Source organism: Xiphophorus hellerii, chromosome 2, assembly GCF_003331165.1.
Source record: "Xiphophorus hellerii strain 12219 chromosome 2, Xiphophorus_hellerii-4.1, whole genome shotgun sequence".
Classification (NCBI taxonomy): domain Eukaryota; kingdom Metazoa; phylum Chordata; class Actinopteri; order Cyprinodontiformes; family Poeciliidae; genus Xiphophorus; species Xiphophorus hellerii.
This window is the reverse complement of record NC_045673.1, coordinates 23,603,641-23,629,227: the sequence shown is the minus strand read 5'-3', so window position 1 is coordinate 23,629,227 and position 25,587 is coordinate 23,603,641. Positions and strand designations below refer to the sequence as shown.

The 25,587-nt window shown below is 39.5% G+C and overlaps 1 protein-coding gene and 1 long non-coding RNA gene across 4 annotated transcripts; one reads left to right on the top strand and one right to left on the bottom strand.

Annotated features, from left to right (window-relative positions):
• Positions 1-190: 190 nt before the first annotated feature.
• parvg (parvin, gamma) lies at positions 191-15,391 on the top strand. Of its 3 annotated transcripts, none has more exons than XM_032589159.1 (13): positions 191-1,406; positions 3,674-3,830; positions 4,589-4,653; positions 5,561-5,663; positions 5,799-5,942; positions 7,510-7,625; positions 7,700-7,755; positions 7,860-7,894; positions 7,998-8,059; positions 10,474-10,542; positions 10,655-10,756; positions 11,435-11,507; positions 14,403-15,391. In XM_032589159.1, the coding sequence occupies exons 2-13, from the start codon at positions 3,767-3,769 to the stop codon at positions 14,474-14,476; spliced, it is 963 nt and encodes a 320-aa protein (XP_032445050.1). In that variant the 5' UTR covers positions 191-1,406; positions 3,674-3,766; the 3' UTR covers positions 14,477-15,391. The 3 variants fall into 3 exon arrangements, with proteins under 3 accessions (XP_032445050.1, XP_032445040.1, XP_032445032.1); XM_032589149.1 differs by having other exon boundaries at positions 192-1,406; positions 3,717-3,830; XM_032589141.1 differs by lacking the exon at positions 191-1,406 and adding an exon at positions 1,569-2,708 and having other exon boundaries at positions 3,717-3,830.
• LOC116736627 (uncharacterized) lies at positions 8,489-10,042 on the bottom strand. Its single transcript, XR_004342638.1, has 2 exons — positions 8,681-10,042; positions 8,489-8,552 (listed from the first exon to the last, which is right to left on the bottom strand). It is a non-coding gene; the product is annotated as an uncharacterized LOC116736627 (long non-coding RNA).
• Positions 15,392-25,587: the final 10,196 nt, after the last annotated feature.

The window sequence follows — 25,587 nt, the reverse complement described above, 5'->3', positions numbered from 1 at the left end:
ACACATGATCAAAACCGCATGTGAAATTCATATGTATGTATGAAGTTTTTTTTTGTTTTTTAAAGATTTACTTTTTGGTAAAAAAAAAGTAAATCTTTGGATCTCTGAAGTGAAGGATACTGACCTGGCCTATATATTCAGTTATCTAAGCTGTAAAAGCTGATGTTGCAATGTACCTTAAGTGCAGCGTCTTCCCCGCGTCTCAGGAGAGCCCTGGTCTGGGGCATCGTCGGGCTTTTAAATGGGTCCCGGCGGAGGTCTGGACCGCTCTCCCTGCGATCCTCCAGTGGCTGCGGCGGCGCGGTGCTACCTGGAGACCTGCTGAAAACGCACAGAGCACGTCTGCTCAGGCATTTTCTAACCAAACTGAATAATTGAGAGAATAGATGAGTCAATCTAGACAGAGATCTTACTGCACCTCTCAGCTGCAAGTTTTTTCTTTTTTTCTTCCCCCTCCTCCTCTCATCTTCATCTCACCCATCAGGAGGAAATAAAAGCCTGGAATGAAACTGAATGAGGATTTCATTTGATGCCTTACGTGTGTGATAGGTTAGATTTGCTTTGGCTTTTTGAGAGAGAATGGCTTTGGAACAGGCAATTCCTGCAATTTGGGTAGAGTAAAGATATTATGGATTTATTTTAGGCCTTTATTTTCTTGTCTCATACCTTTGTTGCTATGGTAACCTTCCACATCTCCCAAATTGCCCTTTCGTCTCCCTTATGGGTGGTCTATATTTCCCCCCGTCTTTTCCCCTCAACAATGCAACGAGCACTCGCAGGTTTTCTTTCCCACTTATTTTTTGTACGCTTCAGTCCGGTTTTCATTTGCTCTGATTTTTTTTCTTTCAGCCGTTTTTGACGTTGAATTGACGAGGCTGGACTCCAGATGTCAGCAAACGGAGCCAGCCAATCGCAAAGAGAGAAGTTTGAACGCTTCAGGCCTCAACAAAGTCACATATCCCCCAGGCTTCTGCAGGCGAAGATTTCCAAACAATGCATATATTTCTCACCTCACACGCACTTGAGTTTATCATAATCCCAAATACAGATCGTGTCACTGAACACAAACAGTCTCATGTGGAAACGCTCTGCTGCAAAGCCTGTATCAAAAAAAAAAAAGAAAGAAGAGGAAGTGCTACCTTCCTTCATGCCACATCCTCTCAGTTGTGCTTGTCTTCCTTTTTGACCCTCAGATGAGTTTTTTTCTTTGACAGTTATCTGCACTTGGGCCTGTTGATCTTGCAGATCTCATTAGTGTCTCTTTTCAGATCGTAGCACAGCCCTCCAACTTCCTGCACCCCGGGTTTTAACGCGTTTCTTTTTTGGAGTTAACTTCTTGTAGAGGGATTATTTCAGCAGAATCTCCCCCGGTCTTGTTGTGGTTGCTCTCAGGGAGCCAGCTGAAGGTAAGCTTATTCAGAAAGTCTTTATGTTTACGACCTTGTTTGAAAGTTGCTGTCAACCTCAGGAAATAGAAGCCACACATACATAAAACACATGTAGGGTGGGGGGGGGTGAAGAAAAGTTGCTCACGGAGGGTTTCCTCTTTGTTCCGGATCCAGGAAACTACAGCTCGACATGCTTCATGTCATGTCTGTTTTGTCAGGTTGTGTGACTTTGGGCGTTCGCCGTGCTTTGTGTCTGAAACCGTAGGGGTTTAAAATATTCTGAGGTAGAGGCAGAGCCATGTGACCCTGCAGGGCTTCGTGGTACCAGAACTCTGCTGTGTGTGCTGCTGACAAAAAGGAAGTGAGCAAACCTGACATTTCCTATTTTGGTGTAAAGAGATTCTGATTAGATTTTGTTGTTTTTTTAAGAAACCACTACCTGTTTCAGACCTTTTGGTGGAAGTCCACAAGTTGTCAGCGAAAGACTTTTATAAGTGGAACTTTTAGAGTGACTCTCAAATGTTTTCACAGCCCTCGTTCATAAACTTCAACGTGTCTCATCAGGGCTTTTGCATCGGACCAACACCAAGTACAGGAGCATTGGGAATGGAAAGAAACTAAAACTTTTACAAGAACATTTGCAAGTCTTTTAGGATAAATGGCTTGCTCAACTTACTTGTCACTTCGTGTGCAGAGGGTTGATTTTGTCATGATCTGCGGTTGTTGGTTCGGACCCAAAAGCAGAGAGGTGAGGCAGCCACTGAGTTTGAATGAATATTTCTAGCAAGTACAAAAGTCCAGGCAGCACAGGTGAGCAAAAGGCTAGGAGCTCAATCACTGGCAAATTTTAGCAAAACAACAACAAGATGTGCGACGGCTAAGACGAGGATACAACGGGGGGGACAAAGACACAGGTGGGATTAAATACACAAGAGGTAATCAGGAAACGTGAGCCACAGCTGGGAGCAATCAGGGCAGACATGACAACACAGACACTAATTGACATACAGAAAAAAAAAAATCCTCACAGAGTTGTAGTTTTGCAATACTCTTTGCGTTATTGCATAATGCACTGATAGGTCCTTCACAGACCGTTCGTTTGTCTGGAGTCTAGACAGTTCGGTTCATTTGCGGAGGTGTGAATGCACAATCAAACTCTGACGCGGACAGAACAAAACGGCAAACTCTGGTTCTCCTACAAACCTCGGTCTCGTCTCGGCTGGAGAGAACTCTGGCGTGGTACGAATCCATATGTGAATGCAGAGCGGACCGGAGACCGCTCTGAAAGCAGGAAGCGAACTACAGCACAGGGTATTCTGGGTAAATACAACCAAAGCAAACACTAGTGGGAGAAATGGCTCGCGGTCTTTTACCAATGTCAAAAGAGAACTCCTACAACCATCTTTGTTTAAGAAAAAAAAAATTCTCTGAACAATGTCTTGTTTTGAGGGTTTCGTGTCATTTCTTTTAGTGATTCTCAGTGTTCTTAGTGCAGCGCCACCACAGGCAAGGAGGAGAACTGTTTTTTCAAAGGGTTTGTTTTGTTTGACAAAGTGAGGTGAAAACGAACAGCAGCCTCTGAAAATGTAACAAATGTTGCAGTTCTGGTCCCCAATCGAATCTACTGGAATATCAAGTGTGAAAACACCATGAGTGACATCTGAAGGGAGTTGGTTGAAATAGGAGACTTAACAATTATACACTACTGCCATATTCCATAAATTCACAACAAGATTTTCCCCAGAAAACTTGCTAAGCTTGGTGGTTGGGTGCTAGCACAATCATTCATCCAGCGGCCCATTGTGTTGGTAAATGTTTAAAGTTAACAGGAAATTTTTAAATATCACTTGATAGTTATGTGTTATTGAAAGATTGAATATTAATACCTGAACACCAAAGTCTTAAAAAATTTAAACATAAAAAAAAAGAGGCTTAAATAAGTAAGTAATGTTTAGCATTGAGGGGAGCACAAGTAAAGTCTGGTGGCCCACCAGGCTTATAAAACACTGAGGGAAACACTGCGCAAATAAAATGCACTGAAATTTGTGGTGGCAATGTAAGAAAATGTGAAAGAAAAAAAACACATTTGCAAGATGCTGTAAACATTTCAACCATAAGCTGCCTGTCAGTAGAATCAGCATCCTCCGTTCCAGCAAATCGATCCCCAGCAGAAACAGGCGTCAGTTTGCTACAAACACATACTAAGCTATTTCTGAAAGAGGGACTTTCTTCCAACACGCCCGATAAGAAGTGTTTCTTCATTCTGCTGCCGTTTGCATGTTCAGCTCTTCCTCAGACGGTGTGTGAGAGCCTCTGACTCCTCTGCAGATTCTTGCCAACGATTCAGCAAAGTGACCGAGCCGTCCAGAGGAGGGGAGATGGAGGCCGCCGCTTTCGAGTACCACAAGAAGGAGGAAGACCTGGAGGTGGAGTCTTTTCAGGGTATGTGTGTCTTAAATGAAGACACGCCATTAAAAAAAAAACTCTGAGTAAAACAATACTAATTAACAATTTAAACATTATTATTAAATAATTTCGAAATATGCTGTAGGTATTATATTTTATTCCTTTAGAATCACAAACTGGAGTTTCCCAAACAGCCTTGAGGTTGAATAAAAGTGAAACATTTTCAGCCAAACATAAAAAAAATTCAGGCAAGTGAAAAATTCACATAGATGAAACTAAAAGTGTAATTTTTCTATGTTTCTCAGTATGAGATAATGACACATAATTGAGAAGTTAATTAATTAAAATTTTTTTCTACTTCTTTGTCAAGGGTACTAGTAACTGAAAATAGTGGCATACATACATTTTTATGTCTCAATAAGTACAAATATAAGAGCATTTCCACAGCCTTCTGAGGTTGACATATGATTCCCTATATGATATATTTTCCATATTGTTCCTTTTTCAGGCCTTAATGGTTTTATGAGATGTTTTGACCCTCGCAACATCTCCTGACTGCATGTGAAAACAGTGGTGCTGATAGTAAAAGTTGGCCGAGATTAAAAGGCTACAAGGGAAAATAAAAGCCCTGCAGAGTCGAGAGATGATTTTCAGGAATCAGTCCGTTTGGTCCTTTTCACCCATTTATCCATAAAGCATTTAAGTGTATTTTTCCAGCCAAAAAAAGATTCCTGACAATGTAAAAAAAAAGATTACTGAAAGTCATTTAATAAAACGTCTTCACTTCTGTTCAGGAGAGAAGAGGAAGCTCATCCAGCCGACATCCTTGAAAGACCCCAAGCTTGAAAACCTAAAGCAGGTAGAAGATAATTTATTTTCTTTTCTGTTGGTGAAAAGACTTATCTCCGACACGTATTTCTTTGCACAAGAATTTTCTTTGCCTTTTTGTAATGTCATTATATAACAACCTCAAACTTTGGCACATTTTTATTTCATTGAGATTTCATGTGACAGAGCGAAGCGTGTGAATTGGAAGTAAAAGTCATCAAAACGCTTTTCTAACTTGAGATTAAAAACTATGTGAAACTACATAAGCTAATGCAAATGGATGCCGTACTTTTCTGAATTTTTTTGTAAGTTAAAAAAAAAATCATACAATTTTTTTTTTTTTCGTGTCACATTTTCTTGTTAACCTATCTCATAAAATCTCATTAACATGCATTGGGTTTTGTGGTTGCAACATGACAAAATATGGCAAAGTTTAAAGGTTATGAATTGTTTGCAACGGTACCATTAGATCAGAGCTTTGTAGTGTTTTAACTGAACATAAATATATGCACTTTTGCATATGGTACCGAACATCAATCATACCTGATAAGAGGGAGAGGGGGAAGGTTTAGTGAAAGTTTAATGAACATAATTATAAGAGGTGATAGGAGACAGATCAGACTGTCTCAGTGGGGAGTCTGACGGATCGCAGTTTAAAACCCTTTGTCGCAGATAAAAATAGCAACTTAAGTATTTCAGGCACATAATGAATCCTTAAATCAGAAGAAAAAATGCAAGTGAAACAGCAGATTTTTCCATACCTGTCCATTTCATTCTCACGTCGTCTCTGAGAATAGACAAAGCTCATTTAAAAAGCAGCTAGGCTCTCATGCTGTTATCTTTTTTTTTTCCATTTGCTGCATTGGTAAAAGAAAAACGTTTGTGAGAAGATGAGGCGTTTGATGTTTCTGACTGTGTGATTAATTGTGTCCTGAGAGGCCTTGGTGGACTGGATCAATAAGACTTTGAAAGCAGAGCACATCGTGATTCAGAGTCTGGAGGAGGATCTGTACGATGGACTGGTCCTTCACCACCTGCTGGGTGAGCTATAACACGCTTGATGTCCCGTTAAATAACTCAATCGTGATTTCAACAACCGGATCGAGAACAAATGAAGCGGGCAGTCCCAGAAGCTTAACCCCGAGCTCATACATAATGTCTTCCTGGTTTCTGCAGCCAGATTAGGCAACGTGAAGTTAGACGTGGAGGAGATATCGCTGACCAGCTCCTCTCAGCTCCGTAAACTGGAAGCCATCATGAAAGAGCTGGACAAGATGCTGGGCGTGGAGGACAGCTGCCCGATCAAATGGGACGTCAAACGTGAGTCAACGCAACTCGACTTGGATTCGGCAACAAAAAGCAACAAGTGAACAAATGTCCCCTTCTGGCACCGACTTCAGCTTCATTTCACAGCAGGCTTTGGTGCTAGCTTGAGGGTGCCATCTATGCTCACACCGGCTGGAAGAAATTTAAAAAGGGAGATCGAGTTAGTTTGAGAAAAATAAGACCAAGAAAACATGGGAAATTTTCCCAGATTTCATAAGCAAATGATTATCTCAATGTGAAATTTGTGCGCACATATTTCTATGCCGTGTTCTTTTTATGATGACGTGACCTTCTGATGATGCAGAGCGATGTGACTCTCAATTTAATCCAGGTGTTACAGAAAAATCTGTGACCCATCATTTCTGTGACCGCAGGGGGCGGTAGTGCAATTATTCTGCCCAGAATAATCTGTGACCAGTGTGATTTTAGCTATTTGAGGGTAAAACATTATTATAAATACACCCAGATTGTAGTGATGAGGTGGCAGAACTCTGAAAAATTGTTGTTTTAAACTCTGATATTATTTACAGGCCTGTGCAGTAAGGTCACAGATTATTCTGACCAGAATAATCTGGCCATTTCTTAATCTGTTACCGATTTATTAAACGGCCACAGTTGGTTTGCATATTTTAATGACAGCACATAGGGATTCAATGCGATGGTCAGTGTTGACCCGACCCTCAAATACAAAGTAATTACATTATATTTTCTCCGTCAGTGGCTTATAAAGGAGCCATGAATCTTACAATCCCAGCTGGATCAGAATTTACCCGGTATTTGCACTCTATCGCCCCCTGCAGTCACAGAAAATGATGCGTACCAGATTTTTCTGTAACACCTGTTTTGGAAATTGCAGCTCCTAAAAACGACAGATCTCTTTTAGTTTGAGTGTTGCTTGAATTCAGACTGGTTTCTCGGCTGCCAGCGCATGTTGATACCTCAGCAAACATTATTTAGCCATTTTTTACCCCCCAAAAGCTGGAGACAGAACAGTTGTTTACGTTTTTCAAGAGAAGTGAAGTGCAGTTTACTGTCTATTTGTTTCATTTTTTTCCTAAAGGCATAATTCTCAGAAAGAAAGATGAGGTTTTAATACTCATAACAGATGTGAGTTAAGTAATTTTAGTTAGTTAGCTAATTGCTGGCCTCCTACCTCAGAAAGTACTCTGGCAGTAACACCAAAGTCCAGTCGGTTATGCTAGCTGCTATGCTCACTGACAAGCTAACTACCGTTAAGCTAAAAGCTATGCAGCTATTTCTTTGTATTTTATGCACTTACACACCAAACAGACATGTTTTCAGGGCATAGAAAGGATACAGGTATCAAAATATTATAATATGCTTAATATGTGTCCCTGGTTTCCCTGAGTCATGAAGCCGTTTTTGAGAACATCCCTGAATTTCGTTCTCCTAAATTACCCTTTTTAGTTGTGCTTCCGTTTTGTTTGTCCGAGGTCCTTTTGGTTTATCTTAGTTGCCACACAGTATGTTGTTGAGATCTGTCACATCAGTCCAAGCTGAAAGTTTTTTTTTGTTTTGTTCTCCATTGTTTGTCTGTCAGTCATCCACAACAAAGATCTCCTAGCAACCATTCATCTGCTGGTTGCCATGGCAAAAGCTTTCCAACCTGAGCTCAATCTGCCGCCGAATGTGAAGATTGACGTTGTCACAGTAGAAGTAAGTCTTTTCAGCCCCAGACCTGCCTGGTGAAATTCCCACACAGCTTTGGCTAACTTTTCATTTTCACCCAGGTAAGCAAGAGCGGAATCAGATCTGAGGTGCAGACTGAAGTCCTGACAGAGGACAGGTGAGTGGATTTCTGCATCTTGCTTGTGTCTTACTTTGATTTCATTAAAAAAACAACAACAAAACAAACAGAAGTCATATCACATTTATTTTCCTTTTCTGTAGCAATGCAGGCTCAGACTCCTCCGGCTATCCTGAAAGTGAGTGAAAGTGGTCAGAGGTTGAGCTGATGTGACATCTTGAATGTCATCCAAACGCCATTAAAGCCTACGAACAGATTTTTTTTATGTCTCACCAACCCAGGGGAAGATCCCATTGAGCAACTGCTGAAGCTTGAGGCTAACAAGGTCAACACAGTGAAGAAGGTATAAAAATAAAAATAAAAAGACGACAGGAGGAGATATTCTGGCATTGTTCAAGGTGTTGATGTTCATCTTTAGAGATTTGTAAAGATAATGCATAAAATGCATCTCATACTGTGTGGGCTTGTGGTCCACACTTCAACCTTCACTACAGTGAACAAGTCTGCTCAGCCCTGTCACTGTAACATTTAGTTTAGGGATTATACCATGTTGCAGATCTAAACTGCAAAAAGTCCAGTCAATTTAATATCACTTCACAAAAATAGGCCAACGAGAAATTAATTGACCGTTGATTTTTTTAATCCGTAATGTAAAATGATCTAATTAAAGCAGAATGCTTTAGTTAGCTCCACAATTAGCAATGCATGTGAGTATGTGCATCAGTGATCATAGGTATGTTAGCTTTACTTACACTCAGTTGATTAGGCGAGACAAGGCTGGGCATGTTTATTAGCACAGCGTGATCCATACACAAGATAGTTCAAAGTGCAAAAAACTGTTCAAGAAAAAGATAAACAAAGCAATACTTGTAATCATTTAAAGATGACATAAAAATAAATAAACAGTAAAATGCACATTTAGACAAGATGAGTGTAATTTCCTTGACCCACAAAGCTGGCTTACCCTGTTGATGTCAGCCAATGACGGTGACCGGTGACCTCCTCACCCGGCGAGTCAGGGCCGTGATAAAAGCAGCCTGACATTTGCCCACTTTGGTGCATCGATCCTTTCACAAAACACAGGGAGGCAGCAAAAAAAGCGCCTTAATCCGGCCTTGAAGTCTTTTGTAAGAGCTAATAATGCTTCCAGTCCCGATTTAAAGAATCCAATAGTTTCTGGACGTCGGGCTTACAGGGAGTTTGTTCCAGAGCCGGGGAGCGTAGAAACTAAATGTTGCCCGCGCCGGTCCTAGCAACACTGAGTTAACGAGTCTCTGAAGACCTGATGTGTCTAAAAGGTTCCCACGAGACGTTCAGGTCCAGCACCATTCTGTGTAGTTCAATAACACCATTTAAAAATATATCCTTTTACTAACAGGGACTGGGTGCAATCCTGTGGTGTGATCCATTTTCCTGGTGCTGGTCAGGACTGTGGCAACCAGGTTTGGGTTAAGCTCTGATTAATTTTCTTACATATGCCGGTGAAGGCACCATAAATATGACATATCCTAGGGAAACAAATTTTTCACTTTACACCTTTGGCTTTGTAGGTCTGGGTCTAAAACCACACCAAAGTTGCTTGCATGTTTTGTTATTTTTAGCTTAATTGGATCTAGTTGAGTGCTGATCTCAAACATCTCATTTTGGATACCAAAAAGGGGGAAAAAAGCAGACTAAGTGACTATAAGGGTCTTATAAAATAAAATGTGTCATCAGCATAGTTATGTTAAGCAAGTGAATTTGTAAATAAACGTGGCCAGACGATGGCGCCTGGAGGAACACCGCATGTGACTGGTGTTCACTCAGACACAGCTTTTCCAAATGACGTAATGAAGTCTTGATTTGCTAAGTTAGATGTTTAGCAGTTTCACAAATACCCATCAACTGTACTGTTTGCTAATATTTTACTGCAGCAAATGAGCACTGAGATCCAGTAAAGTAAAGACAGAAGCATTTGATGCAAAACTATGTCCTTTAAAACATTCTAAAGTTATCCTCCTTGCCAATAATCCTCATACTGCTTGACCTACATGTTTATACAATGTACTGTCATAGTTTTGTCTCTCTAGAGAGGAAATACCCTGTTTGTCGTATCAAGCAGCCGATATTGTGAGGCGACGCTGTCATTACTTGTAGACCAATGCCCTATTGACAACTTTAGATGAGCTTAGTGTGCTCAAATGAGTTTCGCTGGGCTTTCTCAACAGGATTGCCTTCAAATCTCCAGGTATCTCTGAGTCCAACTTTCAAAGGACTACTTTCATTAACATTCTCTAATCTAATCATATGTACATTTCAGTACAAATAGAAGCCATTAAAAGTGAACTAATTAGAGGTGTCTTCAGGATGCCAGCGATGACCGGCATTTTGATCCTTCACAGGTTTTACTTCTAAGAATACAACGCAGATAAAAGGCAAAGAATATGGACTTGGTGGTTTTATCGGCAGAGGAAAATCACACTGTGCCTGTTGCCTTAGTTTTTATTGGCTGTTTATTTTGCTGCCATTCAACGTACTACAATTAAACTTTGTGAACTTTAGTGACTTATTAGCCAAGTGTCTCTTTTCCTTCTCTGGTTAATTTTCAGCTGTTTGATCAATTTATTGGGTGACTTTTAGTAATGGCTGCACACAATAACAGATGCTGCTTTATTATGAGCCTGATTACATAATCCCCTACTGTCACTCACACTACAGTGGATTTCTTTGGTGATAGCACCTTTACTTACTCACTTTCTTCTCAACTTCCACTTTCAGGCCATCTTACACTTCGTCAACCAGAACATGGCAACCCTGGGTCTGCAGGTGGCTGATATGGACAAACAGGTTTGTTTATTACAGGCTGCCGAGTTATAAAAATAGACCCGACGCTTAGCTTTCCTGAGATTTTATCGCTGTGCATATGGGCGAGATCCAAAGCCCCGTGTTTCTGTTCCAGTTTGCTGATGGAGTGATATTGCTGCTGCTGATTGGTCAACTGGAGGGCTTCTTCATCCCGCTGGTTGACTTCCACCTGACCCCTGTTAACGACACTGAGATGGTGGGGGATATGTGATTTTTAAAGTTTGAAGTCTTCTTTTCATTAAATTTCAACATCTTAACATCTTTTTTTTATATATTTAAAATAAACAATTGTGCGATAAAGTCCTTCACTCTACTAGGATTTCTAAATACCTTTGCTTTTATGTATCTAATTTCTTATCTCTCCACTCAAAACCGGGCACAAGTGCCTGTTATGATGCATGTTTTGATCAAATGTATTTATGCAATTAACATCATAAAGCACTCATGCCGTGCCAATATCTTTGATCTTAATTTACATTGGGCCAACAGGATGCGGCCTGTGAAGGTAAAACCTCTTCTATCTGAAATATGACGGGTTCATGAATAATTCAACATCTTTCCTCTCAGACATATAGACCGTAAAATGATTTTAAAAATCATTTAAAAACAATCCAGAATATATCTTTGTGCCTGATGTTTAGTAGTTATATGTTAAACACACCTATTACCAAGAGTTAGAGGATTTTTAACAGTTAATATCAAAAACACAAGGCGTGGCTGGAACTGCAAAATTAAATATTGATGTTATATCGGAACATAATTTGTAATTAAGGAGATAAGACAAGTTTTAAACCACATTAAATGTAAATGACCATTATTTAAACTCACTTTGATTAATATGTCATATTTTTTTGTGCTTTGTTTTGGACTGCAGCTTCATAATGTGACGCTAGCCCTGGATCTCCTGGAGGATATTGGCCTGCAGCTGCCCAATATTGAGCCGCAAGGTGAGGAAAATGACGCCACTTTCCAGAGGAGCAAAAAGCACAATCACAACACATTCTGGCCTGGTGGCAGAAAAATTTACTGTCTGTAAAATTACTGCAAACCGAGTCAGATAGCTGAAAGCGCCCCCGCTTCAAGACAGCAGTGTCAAACTAATTCATATTATCTCCTCTATCAGCAGCATTTATCTGGCTGAAATGGGAAAAGCTAAACATTTGTGTGTTTGTGTGTCAGGCGGGACGCTTTGTCCACGGTGGATTTAATCGCTGGAGTGGAGGGAGGGATTGACGCTGTTTCACAGGGAAAAGATGAAATTGTTCAGGGAATATAAATGAGCGTGGCTTGTGTCTCAGTATTTATACCTGAAGATTATTTTCTCTGTCTCAGGCCACCGTCATTCCTTTAGAGAGGAGCAGCAGAAAAGGACAATGTTGTCTTGATGTCCTCTGATAGGAAAAGGGATTTAACCCGACTCCTGCGCTGTAGGAGCGTTTGCCTGAGAGGAGGAATCTATATTCATGAGCCGTGCTATCCTGGATATAACTCAGTTATCAGGCTCAAAATGTTGATTGTATCCATGTACTACAAAAAAAATTAGTGTCTCTTAACTCCAATTTGAAAATTACTGTAGATAATATATACTATCCATCCATTTCCTAACACCCTTGTCCCTAATGGGGTCGGGAGGGTTGCTGGTGTCTATCTCCAGCTACGTTCCGGGCGAGAGGCGGGGTTCACCCTGGACAGGTCGCCAGTCTGTCGCAGGGCAACACAAAGACAGACAGGATACACAACCATGCACACACACACTCACACCTAGGGAGAATTTAGAAAGAAAAATTAACCTGACAGTCATGTTTTTGGACTGTGGGAGGAAGCCGGAGAGAACCCACGCATGAACAGGGAAAACATGCAAACTCCATGCAGAAAGACCTCGGGCCGGGAATCGAACCCAGGGCCTTCTTGCTGCAGGCAACAGTGCTACCAACTGCGCCACTGTGCAGCTAATATATACTAATGATACAATTATAAAACCTCCGAATATGAGTTTTTCATCAAGCAAAAAAAAGATATTTCTCCTTTTGATGCTTTCAACCAATTTACAGCATGCAATGCATAAAAAGACAAAACTGGACAATATAGTACATTGGACGAAATATTTCCTGTTTTTGGTCAAACTGGGTTATCAGAATAATTTCTATTAGCAAAATGGGAGAAGAATTTGAGATTTTTAGAGAATTATTTTGTACTTTTTTTCCAAATTGAGGAGAAATATGCCTGAAAATAATTTGGGAACACACAGAAAGCAATTTTATAACTTAATAAGTTTCCGATTAAGGTTGATGAATGCAACATTTGAATGAAATGGTAGTGCACCTGAGGATTTCAAACTCCACTTTGTGACATCATGGAGCAAATCTTAAAAATATCAGGCCAAAGATCAGAGAGGGAATTATGGACCTCGATAACTCCGGTTCATTGTTGGGGACAATTTTCATCCTTTAAAGTATTAAAAACCAGTCGGTAATTATTGTGTCTCACAAATAAATGTGTTGTTGTGTAAAATGCAGCTCGAACTGCAGGCTGAAGCTGTTCAGTGAACCTCATTATCCACGTTGACACACGTTGCCGCTCCGAGTGGAAGAAGCCATTGTTCTAAAGGAAACACAAAAATCAGAGTTACAGTTTGCAGAGGCACTCATTTGGAAATGTTGAATAAATATCTACTTTGGAGTAGCCATTTCAAAACTCAGATCTTAGCCCCACTGAAGATTTTTAAGCAGATCTGAAAAGGTGTGTGTGAACAATTCAGTTGTTACCGGTCTGGAGGAATCAGCCAAAATTCCTGCCAGCTATTGCGAGAAACTTCGGGAAGGATACAGAAAAATTACACTAAATCGATTTGCATGGCTTTGGATGGCATCACATAATATTGTATAATACAGCAACGTAATGAATCTACTAAAATTTGACCTCTTCATCGTCCTGTGCAGTGTAGTATTTAACCACCTTATGACTTTTTATTGCATTGAATGTAGTCGCACAGTAAAACACTGCAGCAAATAATATTGTAGAGAATACCATTAGAATATTAGAGAAATATTCATGATATTTTTGTAGTACTGGGTGTTTATTAACATAAAGATCTTGCATGACAATATAAACCACTGGTTGCTCTCATGCGTTAAATATAATCAGTTGCTGTGTAACTTTTTTCACTGCAAATAGGAGAACAATGGAGTAAGGAAAACAACCGATGTATCGGGACCTGAGTCCATCAATACCAAACAGATTGATTTGGTATTGATCCAGCATTTGGTATCGATGGATACAAATCCATCAGTAACCTTTCCTCTCTGTAGATCCGTTACCGACTGGATTATCTTCTGGCTGAGTTTCAGCTTCCCTCTTACAGGCACTCAAACTCGCCCATGCGCTTCTCCACCGGACACGCACGGCGCCTTTTCAGTTTTAAAACAAATTCCCGGCACTATAACTGATCATGTAAAGAGCGGGACGATTAATCTAAGCCCAGAGGTAGCAGTTAATTTAATTCATTTTTGCAGTCTTTTTAAATAACGCCATAATTGCTGTAATGAAAGGAGGAATTCCAGGAGTAAAGGCCTTTAAACAGCAGCATGCCGTGCGCGTTAATTAGATGAGCAGGCGATGGAGTCAATCTTAATGTCTCGTTCATTCACTTATTGAGTCCCACCAAGGAAAGAGAGATCAAATTTCTGCCTAATGGCTTTTTCTTGTCCTCCTGATCTGTTGACCTGCCTGAGTGGATTGTGAGAGGAGCTATTAGCTAAAGTCCACAAAGTGTCGTCGCAGTCACACTGCTTCGACTTGGCCTGGCTGTTTAGGTAACGTTTGTCCCGTGAATATTGTGACAGATATCGTCTCTCAGGACGTCGCCGCCACCTTGAGGGTCCTTTACGCCCTGTTCAGGAAGCACAAAAGGAACTGAGGGAGGAAGACGCTGGACGAAGACGAGCCGAGCTGCTGAAAAATCAACAAGAAGACGGGAGAGGAAAGTGTTCACTGTATAATTTATTGCTGTATTTTTTATTTTGGGTCATACAGATTTAGACAAAAACAGTGGGGTCTATTTGGGAACATTTTTAGCTTTTATGAATAGGGGCATTTTATGTAGTATAGGCTAAATGTGCGTTTTTGTTTTTTTTTAAATATATATTTTGTAAATATATTGAGAACTCAGGTTGAAAAGTAAATCTTCTCTTGATTTAAAAAAAAGTATTAAATTTTACTTTTATTAAATTGGAGGACAGCAAATACTTCAGTGTTGGTGGCAGCAGGAAACTGATATTTCTTTAAGACTGCACACCTGACGGAGCCCCAGGTAGAGAAGCATGACTGAAGCAGCTGATTGGAGTCAGTTTATGCAAATAAAGCTTAGCATCCAGAAAACTGCTAACATCTGACTGGCATCACAGAAAAAAAAATGGCCGGCAGCAGAAAAGTAAAAAAGGAAAGAAAGTAGGAAACAGTCATTCACAGTTTAGACCAGATTTTGTTTTACAGGTTTTCCGTGCTGAAACGTATCAGTGATGTGCCGAAAATGAAATATTTTTTACTGTTGCCACTAAAACCTTCGCAAAGTTTTGTCTATTTTTATATTTAGGAATGTTATTGTGAATAATAAATTTCTCTGACAGTGACAGTATCATCAACATCAGCGATTAGAGTTTTAAATCTTAACCGCAGATGGACGACTAACAAGACTTGCTGTAGATAAAGAAATATTCAAGGTACGACATGTGGATGTAATTAACTGTAACGTAATTGACTGCATAAATATTAGGCCATATGTGTCCTTGGTTGGGTTAGTAGTTCAATAAAGCTTCACTTCCTGGTAAAACAATTCATAGTTTTCATCTGTCTCCTCTTATATTTCAAATTCAACCTGAAGAAATTGTTTATAATTGTTGCATGCCGTGATATTAATGATATTAATGCTTCCTCCTGTGTTTCTGCTAATGTAATCTCTATAAAAATCATTTTCACACCCAGGGTTGCCGCCAGGAGTCTTGGGCCCCATGACAAAAAATTTAATTGGGCCCCCCTTCACACCTGCTGTTACAGCATCTTGAGCAGTATTTACTGCTTGCGAATTTAACATGCAAAAGTCCACATACAGTATGCAAATAGGTTGCTTAATTTAAAAAAAATTAGTTTTAGTTTACTGAAATGTCTCTCCCCACGAGCAACAGTCACAGGCAACGTGCAAAATATATATGAACCAGTCCTGACTTCTCAAAAAATGCTGTGTAGCCTGTCGGTCAGGGGCCCTTGGAATTGTCTTAACTTTTACCCCCAATATGGCGCCCCTGTATATGGATGAATACATATTACTGGGTTAGACATTACGTGATTTATCGTAAACCATACATGCACCATTGCTGTCCATTAAGTCAAAAATATCGGTGGTCAGGGAAATACCACAATCACGCAAAGAATCTGAAAAAAGGACGCAATATTTAGCGGTTAATTCAACCCTATGACAGCCATAAATAACAAAGTTCAAGGGTTTCAGATTAATAAAAAGAAGAAACAGTACGACTACAATAGGCCTTCGCAGCGCTTAGCTGCTCGGGTCTAATTAATAGCAGTTTTCTTTCCTATCCAAACGTTTTGTATGACACTAACACATACGGACAAGTTCCCAGGTATTTGACGTGCCGTTGTTTGGGGATTACAGAGCTACAGAAATGATGTTTGATGTGCTATTTGGGGGAGTTATGTGACACGCCATAGTGTGAAAGTCAGAGAAGATTAATGTCTTTCAACTCTGCATGAAAATCAGCAAAAAGGTCACAAATGCAGCCTGACAACAGCTTCTAATCCATCGGGAGGAGTAATGATCATTTTCAGATAAACGCTGAACTCTTAACTACTGCGAGGTTCACCGGATTTCTCAGCGTTTGAAACCGATTGTCAAGCAATTTGTAGGAAGGCAAACAAAAATAAACCTCTGGATACATGGTAGCTGGAGCCCATCCAAAAATGTCGACGGGATACATGAGTAATAATATCTGTCTCATGTCGCAGCAAGCAGATGCATTTCTTCATGGACAAAAAGAGGAACAGAGCCAACAGAAGAGGATCAACAACAAAAAAAGAAAGAAAAACTGACTGTAATTATTATTAAACTCTTGCCCCCTGGGAAAAGAGTGAAAACATGTTGTTCTCTTGAGAAAATCACTCGTTGCTCTACTTTGCTCTTTTAACAGAGGAGTGCTCTGCTGCTCTGGTGTTTCCAACGTTGTGACTTTCTGCAGCGACATCTTCACGAGGCACACCAAAAAAAAAACCTTCCACAGCCACTGCTGGTCTCGTTGTCTGCTTTTGGTAACAAGTGCACAAGTCTTATCTTTTATATTCGTATGCGATTACAATTTTTCAATTTGAAGACACAATGACTGGGATTAGAGAAGGGCAACCGAGTGTATAACAAAATCCAGACTTGGAAGCAGTTGGTGCAAAAAGCAGAGAGAGTCCTTGGTGTGAAGTCGTGCGACCTTTTTTTTTCTCTCTCTGCATGTCATTTCATGCCGTTTTGTCCTGAAGAATGACCAAATCTTTTATTCTAATCCTCTTTGCTTCTGTCCAGTCAATTCAACTATTTCTGTTGGCTTACAGTGAGTTGCGAAAGACAACTTTATGTGCTTTTTCTCATTGATAACGTTATTTTGTTGGTGTTTTATTTGATGGCCCATCACAGGGCAGCGGATACTTTGTAGAAATGCTTCTTCAAGAACCGCTGCAAGTTCTTTTGTGTATGTCTCTGCTGGCTTCTGACTTTCCAGCGTAGCTCAAGCTCAGACAGATTGAACGGAGGCTGTGTGTATGAATTTAAATCTCCAAAACTTGCCACATATTCTCAACTTGATTTAGGTCTGGAGATCAAATGGGTAATTCTACCTAATGAATATGATTTAAATCTTATTCATTAGGCATTCATGCTGCATGCTAAGCATCGCTGTATAAAATTATTAAAGAATATCATCCGTTTTCTTTCTGTTGCTGCTCTCAGGAGTCATTTGGGAGGTGATGGTTATATTTTACATACAATCATTTCAGAGCTGGAGGCGTTGAAGGAGGTGTGTTTGAACAGCAATTAACTGCTGCGTTGATTCATTAAATACCAGACACCTGAGGTTTCAAAAAAGTGTTTACAGATTTGTGTTAAAGTAGGCCTAAAAGCTCTAGATAGTCAGACAGACAGAAAAAAAGAAAAAGTGAAAGACAGAAGGAAAAATAAAGAGAAAAAGGTGCCTTTGCAGAAGAGAGTAGTTCACATAAACAGATACTAAACACATGTGGCTGTTTTATATAAGTTTTAGACATGTTAAAAAAAAATCTGAGTTACAACTTATTTAATGAAAACATTTAAACCTAAAACCACAACTAGACGTTTTCAGAAGAAATGTAAAAGGGGCCTAAAGCGTGTGTGTCAGCTGGAAACCAGCATTCTGATGGTGAAAATTAGCAACAATGCAAAGGTAAACTAAAATGCAGTCAATAGCATGTGGAGAATCTATACCATTAATATTATCATGGACTTACAGACATTAGTGTATAAGCTAAAATTAGCCAAAATGCTAAGGTTAGCTTAAATGCAGTCTGTAACATGTGTCATATCACCACCATGTTGATCTACATAATTGACTTAATCTATTCAGTATGATAAATATAGCTGAATCAAAGGGCAAAGTGCAAAGGACAAGTAAAATCCTTTCTTCCTCGTTTTTTAGAGGGAAAATGAAGGTGCAGCTGCATCCATCAAGGCAGGTGATGAACTAAGCATTCAGAAATTAAAAATGAGGCGGGTTCAGTGTGAGGTACAGAGCCGCTGTGCTAAATATAAAACCTCTGGTAACTGCAGATAACTGGTAACTCGCTTGCGCCGAGCGAACAGAGGTGATCGGCGTTGGCGGCGAGTTGTAAATGATTTTATTAACCTTATTGTAAATTCTTTAAAATAGTTAGGATAATGTTTTCTTTCCTGCGTTGTGAAGGCGACATGCGCAGAAGAGAGCTTTGAGAGAGCTGATCTATTGTTTCCACAGCAACGACCAGAAGCAAGACCTCGCCCACAGTGAGCTCCAAACAGTTTGTTTAATCTCAACGTTGCGTCACGCAGGTATTTTTGGTGTTGTTAAGATTAATATCCAGTCACCGTGTCTCTTTTTAACAGTTTTGGTCTTGGATTTTCAGTTACCTCAGGAACGAGAAACCTCTTTTGACGGGTTCCTTCCTGAAAAGGAATTGGTCAAAGCTAGCTCTCAAGATCAGAGCAGAGTCTTTTGGGAAGATTCTTCCGATGTTCCCGATGGAAAAAACTAACCCAGACCGGGAAGTTTGCCTTGAGGAAAAGAAAGTAGACTTGTGAAATCACAGCCATTTCTTTTACAAAGATAACATCACAAAACGGTACTCAAGCTGAAATCACAGTCCTTGGGAACGATTCTTACAGTGTTCCCAAGAAATAAACGAATCCAGTCCTGGAAGTTTGCAGTGAGGAAAACTAAGATTCAAATGTCGCTTAGATATGAGTTCGGGTCAGCGTCACAGATCTAACCTCTGGTTCACCTTTACAAAACTGTAAGGCTCTGAGTAAAAACAAGTTTTAATGAGTGACTCCACTTAATAAAATTCCTCATAAATATTTATTTATTGCAGTGGTTCTCAATACAAGTTATGTTTAATTTAAATTATAACTTAAGTTGCTTTAAACTTTATTTATTTTTTGTTTTTGTTTTGTTTTTCCATGTCCTGGACGGCTGAGAACCTATAAATATGTAGAAATCGTGTATCTGGGAAGTATCATAAGTTAAAGTTAAGGGTCAGCTTCAGAGTTTTCTAGAAAAATATTCAGATTTTATTTTGTGGCTTTAAAGGCTCTACATTGAAGCTGATAAGAAATAAAGGCTTTTTTTTTTTTTTTTTTGTCTGCTGCAAGAGCCCCTTTGCTCTGGGCTCCCATACAGAGCTGTGGGCTAATGCTAACGCTCAGCCGCTCCGTCCTGTTTCAAACTCTTCTTATTAAAGTAAGAATTAGAGAGTTAAATATAACTAAAATATTGGCTACCTTCGACAGAAAAAGGAGCTAAGTCTATGAAAGCAATGTAGCAGTTTTGGTAGTTTTGATTTCCAAGGCCTAACGAGGCAGATTCAGCCAAAGTAATGAAATAAACTGCAGTCTGATTTTTATTGCTAATGTGTTTCTTCCTATTGAGCAATGAAAGTAAATAAAATGTGTTATATGTTTTTTGCTTTAAGTATTTATTTAGTGGAGGGTTGTTAGCTGTGCTGCAGAGCACTAGGAGCTAGCTAGTGAGCTAGCTCCTCACTTCAGCGGCTCTGAGAGCCGGTACCGTTCAGCTGCTACACTTTGGACTGAACCATTGTTCTAACAATGGTAGGGGGATCTAACAATGTATTCTTATTTTTTTTCTTAGGGGAATGGCAGATTTACTTGTTTATTTGTTTCTATTGCCTTTTTATACTGATATTGTTTAAATACAAAGGTTTGTTTTATGATTGATTCCCCACATACCACTGATACCATTGATGCTGACATTAGCATTTTGGCTAATTTTAGTTTATACACTAATTTTAAGATACTGAATAGAGAAGTCCACGCTAGTCAACTTGCTTGTGATTCTCCACGTTATTTAGTAAATGCTAGCTAAGCTTAGCATTGATGCTAATTTGTAGCATCAGAACACCTGTTTCCAACCGACGGGCACACGTTTACGGGCCCCGTTTAAATTTCTTCAGAAATTGTCTAGTCTGCACATACAATCCCAACTCAAAGACATGGACTTTTCACCTGTTTGGGTTTTAGGCTAAACCATCAGGTAGAAGCAGCACTGGGCCGCTGAATTACCTGTAAAGTAGGAGACCTTTACTTTAGACAGACTCCAGTACTAAAAGGTGGTGATGCAACATAAGAACCGCTGCTGCAATCATCATCATCATCATCAGTGTTTCTCTCTGCAGTAGTCTAACCCGTTTAAGTAGATTTTGAAATCAACTTTATTCCATCCACACATCTGCAGACAACCAGAGGCATAAAAATGTGGGATTATGTTTAATTCCCTTTCTCTTCAGTACTTTATCCCCGACTCTACGTGGATATTCTGCAACAGTTTTAAAGTCAATAAATAAAGGAAAACTGACTCGGTTTGTTCTGGCCGTCTCTTCATAAGATCCGCTGTGTGTGATTCCTGTGTGACGTCTGGTCAGCAAACATACACAAGGCGTTACGTAACCAGCGGCGCCACTCCTGAAGAATGAGGAGAAATCTGGGAAAATGTCACAGTGGAAATACATTTTCTTTTTAAACTTGGGTTGTGTGCGTAAGGAAGGGATGTAAAAATTAATTCAAACATTTTAAGTGAGTCCATGTGTAACTCCTCATTGATAACTTAAATTAATATTAAAGCTCAATGACAATTAGTTTATCTAAAATAAAGTTGCTTTATGTGTTCAGATGCAGGTACAGCTGCCTACTGTAACATTGTGATTTCTTACCCCATATGAATATATTAATACATCTTCTTAGAGATGTTTCTGTTTCAGTGTAAACTCACTCCTACTCAGGCCTGTAACAAACACTATTAGATGGTAACTTGCAACTTCTTATTGCCGGATAACAGAAAAATGTCTTGGTGAGCTGCACTAAGTATAGGTTTAATATTTGTGATTCAGTGATGAAATATATTGCCATGTTTCCTGTCCATTAAATAGTCTTTGATTTTATTGTCGGTGCTGCATTGTTTTCTGTTATTTTTATTAATTTATTTGTCATTACATGTAGAAGTCTTGTCACAGATACTCAAGTGTATTTAGATCTGGACTTGGACTAGGCTATTCTAAGATATTTTTATGTTGATTCATTTTAGCTTGGACTGTTTCTTCAAACCTGTTGTAGTGCTGGTTGGCCTCTAGCCTTAGAAAAGTTGTTTTTTTCTAACAAGTTTTCAGATTTATATTACCTTCATCCATGTCTCCATCGCCTTGGATCAACTTGATTTATTTGTTTGTTTTGGGACATGTGACTAGAGCTGCTGCGTTTTTATTTGAATAAAATGTTGAAGGGCATGGATTAGCTTCCTTCGACTTTATAAAACACGTTGGGATTTGAGGTTGTAACTTCATAGAAAAAAAAAAAAGGATATCGCTTCAGAACCAAAAAATGAACAAATGGAATTGTTTATTTATATAAATGAGCAATAAACAATAAACAAGCACTACATGAGACCATCAGAATAATCAGATAAATTTTATCTTCGGTTACATAACATGTATGCAAAATATAATCCATCAATTCCAGTTTAAAAAAAGGGAGTGGGATTTTATTAAATCCATCTCATTCAGTTTAAATATCATATTCTAGACTGCCTTAGTGTTTTCAACTGAATCTATATTTTTTAAACACGATGAATTGTTAAAATGAATTGTATAAACTCAATAGAAATACCTCCTCACATTTTTTTGTGGTGTCATTACATGACTCCACCACTATGGCGACTTTACCAATTACTCCACATCTCTAATTTGAACATCAAAAGTCCATAATGCTGCTGATTGAAGATCATAACTTAATCTCCAGATATACTTTCCAAGTGTTAGAAGTACAGTAGTTTATCTGTGTATAATAAGTCCGGTTCGGGGTAAGGCTGTGTGCTGCATCAGATGGATCTTAATGTGGTGTCAGTGTTACTGAAGCTCCGGCTAAAGTAGGCGGGGTGTTACGGAGCCGAGGTCTAATGGAGTTTTAATAGATAAATGTTGGAAGGATGTATCTGTGGCTCTGCAATAACAACAGGATGTGGAAATCCAGACAATGGCTTTTAAATGGTGATGGATGGGAGCAATTTGTTTCATGAGCAGGAATAGGAAGAGTGCTCATAACCGGGCAAGCGGGAAGTTAAAGGACTCAGATGGATTGGCGTGGTGGTAAAGATGGCAGCAGGAAGAAAACAGCCTCACCACCTGAACCTGGGTCTTCATCTCTGGCAGAGTTGGTAAAAGTCAGAGCTTATTAGGAAATCCTCCACGGGACTTTGTTCTGGCGATGATGGAGAAAGCTTTATTGGTTGGGTTGCAGTTTGTGGCAGCAGGTGTCTGGTTTGAAGCGAGGTGTTGAGTGCTCATGTGGCGTGTCGCTGTCTGTCTGCTGACTTTTTCACCCTCAGCTCATTGCTTTAATGATGTTGCCATGTTGGCGAGCTCTGAGGCTCTGTCCCCGACCGAGGACCGCTGTCTCAGTGATAGATGCATCATTGCGTAATGTGGTGATTAACGACGAGCCATTGAAGATAAATTAATTTTGGGGTAAATTAAGCTGTAAAACCAAAACCTAACAAAAGGCAATGAAATTAAAAGGTTAGCAGCGTTTGGGTGAAAGGTATGAAAAAGTTTTCAATGGTGTTTTAATAGTATAATTTGCATTAAATTATAGCACAATGACAAAAGTATCAGCGAAATTAGTTTAGATCTTTTAGTTAGGAAAATATGTGCTTTTTTAAATTAAACATTTCTACATATATCATAAAAGAAAATTTATTCATCTGCTCTGTTTTTGTATTTAATCAAGTACGCTCTGATTTTAACAATTGCTTGATGATCTGCAGTGTAATTGTGACAAAAAAAGAAGAACTATGCAAAAGGGTGAATACTTTGTCACAGCTCTGCTGTTCTTCTTATGATTTAGTTGGCATGAGTGCTCCACTTAGGAACGTGACTTCCTGCTTTATCTTCCTGATTAGATGAAAGTCTAGATCTGCTATTAGATCAATCCTTAGCATTTCCCATGGAGGAAAAAAGGCTTGCTGTAACTGGCACTTCTTGTCTCGCAAGCTTTTGGCTCGGTGCAAGACGCCAGCTTGCAGAAAGCACTCGGACACGACAGCACACAAGGTGCAATGTGGTCTGGCAGCGGGCTGCTGACAGAATTAATGTCAATTAGTGACACCAGAACTGATGAGCCAGGGCCACTTGTCCTTTTAGCGCTCAAATACAGCAGTCAAACAAGCTGCTAAGAATGCCGCTACCTGGTGGATGGTTGCAAACTCTTGTTCTTTCACAACACAGGTGTTTGTTCCCTCACATTCATGATTGTTTGTTTTTAGACCAACGTGCTCATGACATCTAATGCCCCCTTCCCTCTGGCTCTGACTGTTCGCAGTGGGGGCCGAAGGCTGGATTCTCTAAATCACTCTTTGAAGAAAGTCCAAAGAACCGAATGCAATCTTGGCGAAGGCATTGTGGAATTTATGTGGGCCATTTACGAAGAAATACTACCTTACCATAATGTTTTGGTGGGAAGTACTGTATATCCTAAACCTTTGATATCCCTTAGTAAATCTCTGGAAACTGGACAAGGGAAGGAGAAAAGAACGAGAAGTTAAACTTCAAACCGTGTCCTGAAGAAAAGAGAATTTGAAAGCTGCGTCTTCAAGAAATGTGACAGAAATAATGAATTTAAGCATACACTATCTTTGTTTTTGTTTTAATCTAGTTTCTATCTCCAAAGTTAACATCTTCTACCCTTACTGTGGTACTTGTCACTATTTTCTCTCTGTTAAGCAGTTACATTCATTTTAAATATACATTATGCCACAAAAGAAGCTGGTACAAAGGATGCCTTTGTGACAGGCTGCTAGAGTCAAAGTGGCTGATTCCTCCTTTTTAGCTTAGAAGGGCTATTATACAAGTTCCCCCCCCCCAAATAGTATTGAGTTGCTAAACAAAACAAGGGGGAAAAAGAACATTATTTCATACTTTAGGAACCTTTGGTACATCAGTAAAGCATCCATGCATAAAAAAAAAAGATTCTGTAGAAAACTGTTGTTAGAAACCGATTTGCCAGACTCCATTAAGGTATGACCTGTTTGAAGCAAGAATATTTTTTAAAAATTGTCCTCAGAAGACAAATGCTGCTCATCTACCCAGTCTATTAAAATAAATCCTCTTCCTGCTGTAAGAAACATCCACCTGAATCCAGCTTTTTGTTGCATTTCATCTCAGCTGCTCTTTTTTTACGATTGTTTAGAAAGTTGTTACAGAAGCGTTTTGATTGATTCGGTCATTTGTCTCACTGCAGTAATGATACTCGTGTGTTTGCTATTTAGAGAAAGGCCAAACTCTACAACAGAGGGGCAAACTGAGACCTTGAGGCTTCCTTTAGATAGACTTAGATACATGGTATTGGATTGTATGTAATAGGCCGACACAAAGAAATGCATAATTGTCAGGGCGACTAAAACAAATTTGTTTTTAAAAGTTTGACAAAGAAAAGTATGCATCGCATGTAGTATTTACTCACTGTAACCAATGTTCGCTGCAACTACAGCTGCACGGCAACATAATATGCTTTGATTGAAACCATTAGATAGTAGCTTCGGCTGTATTTCCTGAGTTGTCCTCCTGAAAAATGAACCTCCTCCGTTTTAAGACATTTACAGCCTCTTAAACATTTTCCTCCTGGATTGTCCGGTATTAATTAATCTCATCAACTCTGACTAGCTTCCCTTCTGCTGAAGAAAAGCATTTCCTCAGGATGGTGCCACCACATTTTATGGAAGAAATGATGTAAGGTTTTACACATTGATAGTGGAATAATGTTTCAGAGTCTGACTGATGGTTAAAATTCTCCACATCTCCAACCCCGATCCGTCTCCCGTGCTTCCTCGACTGATGGTGCTGTTTCTTCACTAATGTTTGCTACCAAACTTTAAAGGCCGTCAGAACAGCTGGAGTTACACAGAGGATAAATTACTCACGGGTGAACTCTATTTACCGGCTCAATGGCGGTTCTTAGATGAATGGCCGCCCTGGGCAAACCTCTGCTTTTGCCGCCACACAGCTCCTACGATGGCCCAATTTATGAAAACATAATTTCTTCACATTTCCTGTTGTGCAAAGTAAGAGGTAGCGCTTAGACACTTTGTAACTTGAACCTCCCTCAACTTCAGCTCGGTGTGAAAACCCTGTTCAGATCACCACCGACAGACAAATCCTTTCATTTTATGAAAGAATATGGTG